This window comes from Anoplopoma fimbria, chromosome 12 (genome assembly GCF_027596085.1).
Source record: "Anoplopoma fimbria isolate UVic2021 breed Golden Eagle Sablefish chromosome 12, Afim_UVic_2022, whole genome shotgun sequence".
Taxonomy (NCBI): domain Eukaryota; kingdom Metazoa; phylum Chordata; class Actinopteri; order Perciformes; family Anoplopomatidae; genus Anoplopoma; species Anoplopoma fimbria.
The window spans coordinates 14,718,421-14,733,632 of NC_072460.1; the positions used below are offsets into that span (position 1 = coordinate 14,718,421).

At 41.2% G+C, this 15,212-nt stretch overlaps 1 protein-coding gene across 1 annotated transcript in view; it reads left to right on the forward strand.

Moving 5' to 3' along the window:
- The first annotated feature begins 3,850 nt into the window (after positions 1 to 3,850).
- Positions 3,851 to 15,212, forward strand: part of cacna2d3a (calcium channel, voltage-dependent, alpha 2/delta subunit 3a) — a 116,737-nt gene continuing 105,375 nt past the window's right edge. Inside the window, exons 1-2 of the mRNA XM_054609298.1 lie at positions 3,851 to 3,975; positions 4,351 to 4,432. Of these exons, the coding sequence (XP_054465273.1) occupies positions 3,851 to 3,975; positions 4,351 to 4,432 (207 nt within the window). The remainder of the gene's footprint in view (positions 3,976 to 4,350; positions 4,433 to 15,212) is intronic.

A 15,212-nucleotide genomic window follows, 5' to 3' on the forward strand; every position in this document is an offset into this window, starting at 1 on the left:
ATTTAAAGCCATCACTATTGGATGGAAAAGGAAGCGCACTATCAAAAATGTCAGAATGTTTCTCTGGCCTCTGAAATGCCAGGTACAGCCGAGTTACCATCAGCTTGGGTACACTCTGCTCTCCAAAATGAGGTGCGAATACAGCGTTCAGAACTGAGGAACTGGAGGGTTAGAGGAGAAACAAGAGGGGTTGTGGGCGTGTGAAGATGGAAAGGAGGACTGGGTCATTAGTCTTTGATGTTTTTTCCTCTGATGTGACCCGTGACTTATCCCTCTGCAAATTTTTCCATAAAGTGTGTACGTGCAGGACTATATTACCTATGAATACATTAATAAATCAATCTATCAATGTATTATTTTCTTTATGTCCTCTAATAATGTCAGATCTTGCTCACCACGTCAAAAAAAACCTCCCCATGGCGACTGCATGATACGCACTGGTTTCAAGGTTGACTATAGTGTGTAAAAGAATCCCTTGCTAATCCAGACTTTAGCCTCCTACCTCAACCCCCCTTCCATCCAGAAGATCTCCTGAGACATGCCTCTATAGCTCACGTGCATGCATCTATCATTAGGTAGTACGTGGAAAAGATGTCATCTCCTAGCTCTTCATTCATTAATTTTCCGTAACCTGCTTATCCACTTAAGGGTCGCAGGGGTGCTGGAGCCGATCTCAGCTGTCATTGGGTGAAGGCAGGGTTCACCCTGGACAGGTCTCCAGTCTGTCGCAGGGCTGACATATAGAGACAGACAACCACTCACACTCACATCCACACCTACGGGCAATTTAGAGTCTTCAATTAACCTAAGCTGCATGTCTTTGGACTGTGGGAGGAAGCCGGAGAACCCGGAGAGAACCCACGCTAACACGGGGAGAACATGCAAACTCCACACAGAAGGCCGTCTAGCCCGGGAATTGAACCCGGGCCCCTCTTGCTGTGAGGCGACTGCCACTACACCACTACACCACCGTGCAGCCCTCTCCTAGCTCTTACTGGAACTTATTTCTTTTTTTTTTTTACGTTAATGAATATTATCACAGGCACAATGTTAATCTTTCTATAAACTAATTGTGTCTTTTGGGTCACGTCTAGAAGCTATTATTACAATGGATTGGGAACCAAGAGGGACTAATGGGATGGTGTATGGGGTCCCATGGGACAGGAATGGTATTACATTGTGTTTTCTCAAAGGAGGTGAGACAGAAATAAAAGGTGCCATGGGAATTGTTAAGAGACAAGGAATTTATGTTAAATAACCTTATCATCTGACTTTTGTTAACTTAAGAGCTGTTTAATTTGCTCAACCTAAATTAAAAAATCAACTATATATAAAGGCTTATTCCATTCCATTTAAAATGATACCTTATATTCAGACCGACCTTTGGTGTGAACTCTCCAAATGCTTGATAATTACCTGTCATTGAGACAAGATGAGGAGGAAAGAGATCCGGAGGGGACAACAGCCAAAGGACCAGGATGGGATGGAAATAACATAAAAACCTGGGAAGACGTAAATTACTTATCCTGTTCACCCTTTGGTCCTGATACCAAGGACTCCCTTGAACTGAACTGCAAATATGTGTTTCTTACTTTATGTTTCCTGTACTTTAAGTAGTTTTTTATTTGACCATTCAATCCTTTTGCTGTAGCTGCTATTATTCTGAACACATAGTAGTGTCAAGTGAAATGGCCTTGGACTTGCTCAGTGATATTCCTTTACACAATAACACTTCTCTCCCAGGAACTCTCAGGGTGGACTTTTTCCTTGTGGATAAAAACTCCCATTGAGTAAAGAAAAATCAGTCCAACTACAATAGCTGATATTTGTGTTTATTTTAGCATTTTTGCAGGGATAAGGAAACCTGTCTTTAACGCTGTATGCCATATGTCACATCCTCAATCTCTGTCCACCAGGCAAAACCGGATACAGTATGATCATGTAGAGACGGAAACAAAAGGAAGAGATGATGCTCCGAATAAAGAAGGTAAACACCATAAAAATGGACATTCAACCTCAAAGTTTCTCACAACGTGTGCATGAAAAACAGAACATGAACATGAGTTGAGAATTTTCCCAATTACATATGTATGGAAAGAAATAATTGGAAATACATCAATTTAGTGCTTTGTGTCCCACATTTAGCGTCACTTCTGCAGCATAGACCTATCCAAATATTCCATATTATATATATTTATACAGACACACACACACACACACACACACACACACACACACACACACACACACACACACACACACACACACACACACACACACACACACACACACACACACACACACACAGACATACAGACAGTCAAACCTAAGTTGAATAAGGCCAACATCAGTTTAAATCAATTTAAAACATGCTCAGTTGTTGGGTTAAAAGAAAATTACTAGTGTATGGTATATTGCCAATGGTTAGATGAAAGATTGGTGATTCGTGATTGGTTCAATAGAAGCTTTGCTTTTATCTATTTAAATCTATTTTACATCACAAATGGAATACATAATATCCCATGTATTCCTGTATGATTATATGCCACTAGAGGTTTGGCAGACATAATCCCCCCAAAAAATAATTGTTCTACCGTATTTTGCAGAATCGATGCACAGTTTTGTTTTATATTAGAAAAGTCTAAATGCGATGTTGACTCTACTTAGTTTGACCCACGCAAGTCAAATGTGACCCTACTAGTTGACGAGGGTAGGCCTGTAATAAACAGGGCACCACTTCTGCAGTGGTAGAGATAGGCTGTTAAGTCAGTGTTGATCCCCTTCCAATGCTTTGCCAGAGTCGTTTCCAACTCTATGTGAAATGCAATCCGTCGCATGGGGTCCTTGCCTGGGGGCTCTCATCCTCTTTCACAGCCCATATGCCCACACACTGCCAGTGCATCCTCACTGCTGCAAAGTGCATGTAATTGACAAGCTTTTATGCAGCATAACTGACTTATCATTTGGACTTTTCCTCTTCCACCAAGAGTCTCCACATCCCCACTACCTTCTGTGTTTTTTTTTTTTTTTACCACACACACTTTCTTTTGTCTTCTCCCTCTTTGTCTTTCCTTAGCACTTTAGCAGTTATTCTTGCTTCAGTGAACTGGGCATACAGTGCATGACTTGATCTGACATGAAAGCTAAAGGCTAGCTATTATAGCCCTGTATTAAAGCCCATAAGTGGAGAGGAGAGAGAGAGACAGAAAAGAGAGAGGCAGAAGCATGGCGTAATTCAACAACAACAATAACAGCATCCTCAGTAGCCTATCCACAGATCCTGGGAGTAAGGAGGAGAGAAAGAGAGAGAGAGAGAGAGAGAGAGAGAGAGAGAGAGAGAGAGAGAGAGGGGATGAGAGAGGAGGCTAGTCGCATCACTCCAGAGGAGTAGGCGTGCTCTTGTGCGCTGCATCTTTTGATGATTTCCCCGCTTCCCCCGTGAACCTCTGCTCTCTGCTCTCTGCTCTCTGCGGGTGAGCTCGGTCAAGCAAAGCGACTGCAGCGGACTTCCCTGCCCTGCTGGAGGAGTCCAGCTCGACTTTATCCAGGCAGCAGAGCCGTGTGCGCCGCACCGGTCAGCGGGGCCACACCGCTGCACTTTGGATAACTCACACAGCTGATGATCTGCCGTGTGTCAAGGCGCTCCTCTGCGTCCCGCACCGATCTGAACACAGTGCCATGAACGATTTAGTCAGACAGCATACGTGACTTTTGAATACCTCCATTCCCCCCCCTCCCCCCTTTTTCTTTTTCGTTTTTGGATTCTCTGGAGAAGGAAAAAAAAAATTCACGGTGGCACCATAAGCCCGAAACTCGCTCTGTGCGCGTAGGGAGGGTATCTTTGCCCAAGATGCAGGTGGATCGGAGCTGTGTGGTTTCCAGTGCCTGGTGTGTGTCTCTCCTTTTACTTTTCTCAACTCTAAGCACCAGGGTCAGTGAGGTGGGAGGCACCCACCAAAGCATCCCTCCGTCCGTGTAAGTAGATGCTTTTTTACGCATCACTCGAAACTTCAAGTTTAAAGAAGAACCAGCTGCATGAGTCCCAAAAATGTTTTTGATGGTGATCTGTTGTTGAATAATTACCGATGCTGTTTAATGGTTTGTTTGTTTGTTGAGTGTGATACCGTTCCAAATATCTGTCTATTTTATGATATATCATTTATTTTTAAATCAGCCTGTTAATTCTTACTCTGAATTGTGACCTATCGTCATTATGTTTTTAAACAGTTTCTGATTCCTTGCCTGTCCTTGCCTGTCTCTGTGTGTGTGTGTGTGTGTGTGTGTGTGTGTGTGTGTGTGTGTGTGTGTGTGTGTGTGTGTGTGTGTGTGTGTGTGTTGTGCTGTTTGCAGGGTGAAGCTGTGGGCTTCAGCTTTTGGTGGGGAGATGAAGTCCATCTCGGCAAAGTACTCCGGCTCCCAGCTGCTGCAGAAGGTGAGGTTTTAGTGTCTGAATTCAACTTCAGGTGTCACATTGAAAGTAAACCCTGGATCCTCAGTATTCTTAAAATATTAATCAGATTTCCACATGGCTGAATTTTATGCAGGTTTTTTTGTGGGCAGTTCAACAAAATATTTGAGTAGAGGAAAATATACTTTCTTTAAAATTGAGCTTTATGTCCTTGAAATATGTTTGTTATTACGTTAACACTGTTCTCCAGATATATTTTTGTAAAGCCGAAATTATGCGATACTGTTGGTAAAGTAACTGTTTATATAAGAGCTTCAAGAACATTTTGAGCGACTTTTAAAATTGCATTGTGGGTGTGAAAAGGCCAGCTTATGAGTGGAAATGACTGCTGTTGAGTAATCTTTTGAATTGAGAGGAATGTCACTCTTCATCTCCTAAACTGCAGGATCCATGCTTTTTAGCCACTTCAGAGTCGTTAATGCATGTCGACTAGGTGGGCACAGATTTAAAAGCTTATTCGGAAAAAAATCTCTCTTTAAATGGTTGTCCAATTCACAAGCTCTCTGGCAGATGCATTCACACACGCACACACACACACGCTCACACACAGATATACTCTCTGGAAAACATTTTTTTGTGCTTTTATAGCAACTGAAGGTTCCTCACATTTCTAACACTACCTTTCCTCTTTTCGTACCTCCCTGCACTCTGTTTTCGTCTCTCCTCCACTTTGCTTTGTGGCGTTAATGCAAAATTTGAGTGTGATGGAATGCAAATTTTCCTAATGGAGGGTCAGTTGAAGAAGCATGAGTTAAAACTGGCTAATGGATAGCCGGTGGATAAACGGCCAAGCCGGAGCTAACCGTTCAGCGGGTGCACAGACACAATGTTGTGCTTGGGGCGGTGAGTTCAGGGTCCCGTCGGATGCATGGACCCACTGTGGTGTTTGGCTGCTGTTTGGTGTCACGCAGGCCAAACTAGTGATCTGACACAAAAACGTCCACATGCACCCTTTACATGAGTGCACACGCAGAATGCCCCCCCTCCCTCCCTCCCACACACATAGAGTAAATGTATGCACATGACCGCGCACTGCATGTTCACAAGCACAGTCACATCGACACATATAGGCCTATAGCGGGGATTTCATAAGCTGCTCAGAAGCCAGACGAGTGGCGTTATCTTGTTGATAGGATAAAAATTGTTCCCCCCCTCTCATCTTTTGCTGCCTACAAAAAAAAGATAACCCTCCCACAGAGTGACGACCTCTTTATGAAATGCAAATGAGGGCTGCAGGGTTAATTGAGCAAAGAAAAGACTGGAGACCGCTTTGTTGGGAAAAGTGCATCTTTGACACCAAATGTTACGAGTATGGTGTTATTCACTGTGCCCACTTGCTGGATCTCACAGTATTGTCAGATGTACAGGCTTTATAGATGCATGCTCACATTCCTGTATGTTTTCCCTTTTTGTGTGTCTGGTACAGTCTAGTAGCTCTTGTCCAGGAACGCTGAGGAGGGACCACAGTTTCCCTGAGGGCGAATGCTTTTAAATAGGCAGAAAGAATAAGGGATATACACTGGTGTACATAGAGAGGAGTACTGAGGAGAAAAGACCAATGCTTGTGTGTTTGTGTGTTTGTGTTTGTGTGTGTGTGTGTGTGTGTGTGTGTGTGTGTGTGTGTGTGTGTGTGTGTGTGTGTGTGTGTGTGTGTGTGTGTGTGTGTGTGTGTGCATGCCTGTGTGTTTCCCCTGGGCAGGGGACAGATAGACTCTCTTCAGTTATCTCTCTGACCCTAATGTAACAAAACTCCCTTGGAAAGAACCATAGCTCTCTCTCTCTCTCTCTCTCTCTCTCTCTCACACACACACACACACACACACACACACACACACACACACACACACACACACACACACACACACACACACACACACACACACACACACACACACACACTATTCATATAACCTAACCTGATTCATGCTGCATTAATAGACAAACACTTGTAATTATTTGAATATACAGATGTTTTGCTGAATTGTGTGATGTTTTGCTCATATTCATTGAATTCCATCTTTTTTGCTGAAACATTAAAAAGGAAAAAAGGTGATCCAGTAGCTGGGTAGTTCAACTGTTATAAGCTGCCTCATGACGATGCACAAATAAATGTTACGGTACACAAGTTTGAGTTAAGTAAGAACAGAATTAACATTACAACAAAAAACAGTGCTCGTCAGGTTTTATGTTTTGTCGTAATTTCTGTTCGGTAGTTTTAAAGTCTTGCACTTACTGTAAGCCTGTGCTTTTACTTTGTGTTCCAAGTTAATATGTTTCATATAGTTTCACAATAAATTTCATAATAGCTCTGTTGACTCTGCATTTATTTGATTCTTGGTTTTACTTCCAATGTAATCATTCACATGAGAGATATTCTTAAAAAGTACAAAAGTTTAATAATTATAATTTATAACATAAAACCATGCCGTATTAGATACTTCATATAGATGCTTCCAGTAATTTCAGTCGGAAATTAAAACTTTTGGACAAATTTATAACTTGAAATAGTCAATTATTGCATGACTACTAAGTAGTAAAACAACAACATTCAAAGAAGGACCTAGAGTACAGAAATTATATTAATCTAATCATTTGAAAATGAAGACAGCAATTAGTTTTTTATTTAATTGAACCAGATGTGGCCTTTGATCCAAACAGTCCTCTCCTCTTTCCTCTCCTGTCCTGAGCTGTCCTCCCTTCTCATGCCACAGCCCGTTTCCTGTATCCATCGGAAACAGCTCTTCTTTCAAGGTTATACCAGTAGGGCATGTGTGTGTATGTTTGTGTGTGGGTGTGTGTGTGAGGCTGTGTGTGCACGTGTGTAAGAGTCCCTGAAGAAGAAGAAGAAGAAGAAGAAGAAAAAAAAAACATGATCAATACAGCCATCAATTTGTTACACAAATCAGACGTTAGCAAACACAATACATGTGCACACTGAAGACTGTATACACATACAAAGGAAAGGAGACTTATGTTTGAAACACATTAAACATCACCCACTGATAGTGAGAATTAGCTCTGTCTGTTTTACCCTCTTCACTGCTATTCTGTCGAAATCTTTAATTTCATGTATCATTGAGCAACCTGTCTATACGAGCCAGCCTGGCTGTGATGGCTGTGTCTGTGTGTGTGTGTGTGTGTGTGTGTGTGTGTGTGTGTGTGTGTGTGTGTGTGTGTGTGTGTGTGTGTGTGTGTGTGTGTGTGTGTGTGTGCGTGTGTTGTTGGCTGGACTAGTTTTCACCTCACTGACGTTATGGCTTTCTGGAATCAAAGAAGTGGGACATTATGCCACGCTGAAATAACTTCAAGCCTCTTGGTAATTGAAGATATAAGACAAATGATCGTTCTGTGGGATCGCCATAGCGGCTGGCTGAAAGTTATCTGTGCACGCCTGCTTTATATTTTAAAAAGCATAAGCTGTAGGCAGCAGGCGTACTGCACTGTATGTCTTCGTAGCGTGTGTGTGTGATTGAGCACGCTTTTAATAGGTATGCAAACTTACACACACACACACACACACACACACACACACACACACACACACACACACACACACACACACACACACACACACACACACACACCGTATACACAGCAAAGGATCAGAGGATGATAGGAAAAAGTAATGATGTGTGACCAAGAGTATGCTGGAATTGATTTGCTTGGACGGGGAAGAAGAGTGTTTGTGTCTGGGGTGTGTGAGAATGTATGGGTCGCTATACCATTCTCCTTTTATTACCAGAGAGCTTGATGCTGCAAGCCACTGACATGTTGACATGCTGACAATATTCTAACACAACCAGCAAAACAAGACAAAGTCGAATGGTTCCTCAAAAATGAGCGGTGGATGAAAAATATCTATCAGTATTAAAGTCGTCCGGTGAGGAGAAGAAGCAAATGGTTTAGACGCACAACATGCGTGTGCTGGGTTTATGGAGAATAGAGAGAAAGAGATATTGAATACAATTTTTTTTTCTGAATACGTGTTCATCTTGCAGTTACCAGCACCTCTAGCCATCCAGTACACACTATACACACAAGCTTTTCCCACTACCTTAATAAACTTAACATAATTGTGGGACATTTCTACAAAATACAATATATTCACTGATTGATTAAAAGATCTGAAAATAACCTTACCTTACAACTCTGAAATCTATCCGTCAAAATTTATTTTAAAAATCACTTTATTTAATGGGCTGTCTAGCTGTGTAGAATCTAATAAACCCAAGAGATCAGTTGATTCTGTTGTACATGATGAGTTAAGTGATTTACACACAACAGCAATATGTTTTGATCTATTGGAGACTTTCCTACAAGACTTGTTTCACAGAAACATAATTTAATAATACATAAAACACTTAGTCTGTATTGGAAAAATAAGAATTATTTTCTGAATATGTATTTTAGTCACACTAACCAGATTTAAGAGCATGACTCATTATGTAATTTTGAAGTGGCAATGATTATGCATTTCAGTTTTTCACGTTCATTTAAAATTAATTAGATATTTGGATGGCGACAGGGGAAAAATTAAGAATTGCTTATGAGTTTTTTTCTTTTTGATTTTCCTCTCAGTGGTTTAAGTTTTAATTTGATTTACCTTTTTTTCCCCCAAATTGTATGCAAATTATCATACTTGTAATAATAATAATAATTTCAGTGTTATATAGTGGATCTATACATCTGTGAATTTTAATTATCTGATGAGGCATTTAAACTCTACAAATATCCACAAATTTCATATAGTAGTTCCTAAGATAATACTGTGATTTTGGGGGGTGTTTTCAAATAAATAAAAAATCTTCAATGAATTGTTCGATTATTTCTCCAGCCGAAGTACATTATTTCAAAAGGCTTTTTGACAATCCTGTTGGAGATATATTATCAGAAAACCTAACAGACTTTATTTGCTGGCTAGTCAAAGATTCTGGCTTTGGTGTTGTTTACTGTTTGTTAGTTGCTCAGTTTCAGCGAAGTGGGAAACAAATACGAAACATATAAAAGATTTCACTTAAATTATGAAACTGAAGTTATTTTTTGGGTCCATTAATGAAAAATATTTTGGAATACTCCTTTGCTTGTTCTTCAGACTCATTCGAAAATAAGTCACACATTTCTCTTATTCCTCTCTATTTCCCTTTCTTGCCCCATGGATGACTTTGTCTATGGGTGTGTTTGTGTGTGTGTGTGTGTGTGTGTGTGTGTGTGTGTGTGTGTGTGTGTGTGTGTGTGTGTGTGTGTGTGTGTGTGTGTGTGTGCTGGTGCCAGTCTGCTGCCAAGGGTGGGTGATGGCTGAGGCGTTACAGTGTAACAGCTTGTCAGTGAGTGGGAGACGGCTGCAGATTAGATTTAGCTTTGAGAAAATTGAATAGCTGTCAGGTATGGTTCAGCACGGCTGGTGATGAGGTGAGTGAAGGGGGTGGGGAGGGGTGTGTACCGATCACTGTCCCTCTTTCCCTAACCTCCCCTAACCCTCCCATTGCTTCCCCTGCTTCTTTCTCCCTCCCACTCTTGTTTTCATTGACCAAAGCATGATCTTGCTAAATTTGATTCCGCCACTGCTCGTAGAGCGTGAGGGAAGACAGAGGTGCTTGTCTGTCTTTGTGTGTGAGTGTGTAAGAGAATAAAAAAGAGCGGAGAAAGATGGAGGAATGCCATGTCACAGAGTTAATTACAGCGTTAGCAGGCGAAAGTGCAGCCTGTGCTGCTATCCTTTCATGTCCTAGCAGGCCAGCTTTAGCCAACACAGCCACTCACTCATACTGTAATTAGTGCTTTGTTGGTGAGAAAGCATGAGAAAAGCCTCTGTAAATCAAACACCCTGCTTTTACTGTAGAGAGGTCAGGAGCAAGGGAGCGAGGCCCTTTGCTACCGGATTAAAGAACTTAAATTCTTATAGAGCACGACTGCTGACGCTATGTTCAGGGGCTTAGAAAATCAAATGTCTTTTGATGACTTGTTGTGCGCTTTACCGCTTTTGCTTTATCCCCAATCTATCTGACTGAGTTCATTTGCCAGCATGAAAAGTGTTTGATTTAGTAGGTAATTTCTCAGGAAGTGGATTTTTCTTCCCAGTTCCTGAAGATTTTGCAGAAGATCCATATGCACACAGAGTGTTTTCACACAGTGTAACACCTTGTGCACTGTGCTGTTAGGATGATGAATTTCAACACTGGGGATAAATATCCTATGTCATCTGTCACTGGCTGTTCATGGCTGACATTGCCTCTGTAGGCCTGCAGATAAAGAGCATCTCACCGTGGCTACACCGGACATTAACATACGCACACAAGTATGCAAGCATGCACACACACACACTCACAGATTTCAGTAATTATGACGGATTGTTGTGCTCTGGACTGGATTGCATGCAGAGAGTAAACATTAGCCAACCTAGTAAAGGGGCGGGACAAGTACTATTTAGCACATTATAGTGTTCAACATGTGTGAAGGACTGTCTGTGACTTGCTGGCCCACATTCATCATCCTGCCGGTTGTTTGGGTCCACCATGTGTGCTGTAGGTAAAGATGGCCCGTATAAAGTATTACACTCAATTGAAGGAAGGACATCCGACCCATTACAGCTGCTCCATCAATCAAACGTACCTCCTTATATTTCTTAAACCTCTGCATTCTCAGATAATTTGGCTTTATACATTATGCTCACAATTAAAAAATGGACTAGCACCCGCGCTCTTTCTTTCTTACTTTCCCTCACTTTGTCTCTTTATTACCTTCAACATTTCTGTCAACTCTCCCTCCATCAACACTTTCACCCATGAGTTTTTGTTTCCCTGTGCCGTCCCCAGTTATTGTTCTCTCTTTCTCCCCTTCTCTCTCGCACTTTCTCTCCTCCTCTCACTCCATCCCCCTGCTTTAATAATGGATAGGATGCAGCTATGGCACTAAAGAATACATGGTCTGGGATCTTGGGACAAGCCAGTGTTTGGAGCAAGTGTTGGTGCCCACACGCTTAAAAAAAAATAGTTCCGCTGGCCCAGCACTATGTCCTGTACTTGCTGTACTCTCAGGCGACCTCAATATGTGTCCCAAGTCACCCCTTCTGCCTCTACATCACCTCTGCAAACAACACACACACACACACACACACACACACACACACACACACACACACACACACACACACACACACACACACACACACACACACACACACACACACACTCACACAAACAAACACTTTGTTTAGCCGTACTTTATGGAGCCTCACACTGCCTCCCATTTACACAACACCTCTCATAGACTGTGAGAGTGCTGCCAAATCCAGCTCAGTGGAACAACAGTAGCCCTTCCTCCCAATGACCTTCACCTGCACTTGCTATCTTCTCAAACAAACACACACTTGCCAACACAGGGTGGAAGAATTAAAATCATGCATAAACAGCAAAGTTAGATCAGATATCAACACACATATTAGTCAGCCTTTCCCTGTTACCAACTGAACATTGCCTGATATCAGATAGAACTTCATCTCGTTAAACTGTTTCCATCTTCAGTCAGACATTGGGATTTGGGGGAGGGATTCGATTTGAATTAATTTTTATCTAACCAATCACTAGAGACCAACGTATCCGCCTGTATCTAATGACATGTTAAGTCAACCAGTGATGTGTTGACGTGACAACATATATTGTGCCTGTGTTCCAAGAGTGGAGCCGAGTGCGTTAAAAAAGAAAGTAAAAAAACCAAGAAACTACTAGCCTACGTTGTCGGGCAATATTGATAATACATGCTGTATATGTAAAATTAATTTGTGAATCAAGGGGGTCAAATCAAATTCAAGAGTCTTATTCAGCAGATCTGCCGCAAAGCTAAGTCCAAAATGTTTTAGATTACACAAATGAGAATGGCACGACAAAAGGGTCTGTGATAGTCCAACAAAGACACCACGGGAAAACAACCTATGCCAAAGTCTTAACCCGGCATCTGGGGCAGAACAATAGAAGTAGGCTAAACAATAGATTTTTCCCAGACAGGAAAATATCCAAATCATGTGTCTTTAGCTAGAAATGCATTGATACATCATTAAGAAACATTTTTAGAGCCGTATAACTCATAGCAGCGTCAATGTTGTCTGAAGCGGTCTCATTTGTAAATATAAGTCTGTTTAATATAAGTCTGTGTAAATATATGTAAATATAATACCGCCACACAGTCGACAAGGCCTTGACAACTGCTTTTTAATCAAGAAACTGCTGTTTCATGTGACGAAGCCAGATCAATCAGTAGACTCGGACATGCTGTAGTGGGCAGATTCAAAGGTCTGGACCAAGGCAACACTGAAGAATCTCTATTAATGGGTATTTATTTTAGTAAAGTTCCTTTTGTGTCTACTTTACATATCATGTAGGTTAAAAGCCTGTGCTGGCTAATGTGCAGATGACATTGTGGTAATGCTGAGCACTGAGTAAGTGGCAATGATTACTTAGACACAATAATCAGTGTGGATCAATGCTGAGCTGTATTGATTACATGGTGTTGTTGACATGTGCAGTATGAAAGACAGTTAACGAGTGGATAGTAAGCAGTCCACATTTAATCCACAGAGAGACATTTTTGCCAACCCTTAAATTCTTTGTAAATCAATCTTATTAAAATGATTTTAATGTTTTGGTCATAAGTTTAACCTGTGATTTATCCAATAGTCACAACGTGGTATTGGTTCAAAATATTAATTGACTAGCAAAAGTTTAACTTATGGCTGGTCATGCTTTTGGTGAGCAGTGACAAAGTATTGGTTAATTAATACCCTTCAGTGGTCTCTTTTTGAGCAAATTTTGAGTTGTGACTAGACCTGTAGGAGTCATCTCAAGCACTCAGTTGAAGTATGTTAGGGTTAAGGGTAGACAGTTTTGGGAGAGTTTGTATGTCTGACTGTTAATGGATTTTGGAACCTGTTAAGCTAATTTGGAAACTGATCAACTATGGCTGCCAAAAATTCAAAATAGCCAGCTGTTTTTAGCTCACGGCAATGAATGAGTATCCTGTTTGATATTGACTGGAAATTCAGCTCCATAGAAAATCATGAACTTTTGACTGGGCAATCAGTATAAAGGCAGGTTACCATTAGTTGCTTTGTAGGAGGTATCGTTGATGATGAAACTAAATATTAATTTAGTCAGTTGCGTAGTGGGCATCTGGAACCCAAAAGTGATAATGAAAGAGAGAAAACATGTCTGATGCATTCCACTTTCTGTACATTATGCTGATGACAATCAGACTTTGATTATTCCTGCTGGGTCACAATAGCACAATCAGTCGTCATGTGGTGTGTAGAATGATATTTACTCTCACAGCAGAGAAACTGACCTCTATTTAAATGCCACACAGTTGTTGACACTGATGCTGACCACATGCATCCCGACACTGCTACGTTCATTTCAAATAGTCACACTGAGATAGAGGAAAAGATTATTCCCATCTTTTTCTTCCTCTAATTTATTTAGAAACTGAGAAACAAATCTAATGTGAAAAAATACAAATGTCCAATATATCGCTGTCTGACTTTTAAAAACCCCAAATATTGATAGCAGTATCGTCTGCAGAAATCCAGCGTCATTCAGGCTTATAATTAATCGTTTTTCTGTAGTGTGTCATGCTTGTGATGTTTATTTTTAGTGTATATATTATGTGTATATATACAAAATAGATTATACATTACATATTATGTATATATCAAATGTTTTATTATATTTGAATATTCAGTTAACTTTGTAGTGTCCACAAAACTAAACGTTTTGCGGTTCTCAAAAGTATTCTTCTCCTCTGTAGGTGGTACATTTCTCTCCCCCATTTCTTTGTGAGGCCTTCAAAGCAATATCAAATAAAACTGCAGTCACAAAAGTACAACTTCCCATAATAAATTTCCACTTGCAAGGATGAATATTACCCTAATACATCCACCACAATGTTTTGCTCTCTCCTTTTGCTTTCACGCTGGCTGCTGCTAGAATCAATTTGAGACTGTGAGAACGTATGGAATGGAATAGGGAAGCAGCGGGCCGCATTGTACGTGCTGCTAAGCATGAAAAATGTTTTCCACGACTTCGCTTAAACCAACTGAATGCAGGCAACTACAGATAGACTGTGGACTATTTATCAGTTCCATGTGAACAGATTAGACCTGCTCTTGGTGCTATTATGTTTTTTGGTGAAGTGACTTATGGCTGTATGAAAGAAAAAGTACAGTGGACTGTAGAGAAGGTACTTCCGATACTATACTCTACCCTGCTTTGCTTCTTATATGTAAATTATTTGTATATTTATTTATTTATTTTAGTGTAGATGTGATCCCATGCTGGCATAGATGATGTCAGCCTCAGCCCTTAGGGAGCGTATGTGTGTGTGTGTGTGTGTGTGTGTGTGTGTGTGTGTGTGTGTGTGTGTGTGTGTGTGTGTGTGTGTGTGTGTGTGTGTGTGTGTGTGTGTGTGTGTGGGTGGGTGGGTGGGTGGGTGGGGGGCACACCATGATGGCAAAGCATGTGAGGACATTGAAAGATGGCGGTCATTAGGGAGAGCAGGGATTTGGCACCCACTCTGAGGGGCAATGGTGCATGCCCAACAGACGCAGTGCACCCTGGGACAAACTCCTGAACGTCGGTACCAGCTATGCCATAAGGCGTTGTGTAAGTGTGTGTGTGTGTGTGTGTGTGTGTGTGTGTGTGTTCGTATTAGTGTACAGCTGTTATTCCACTGTTCCTCTTAATACCCCTCAGGCAGC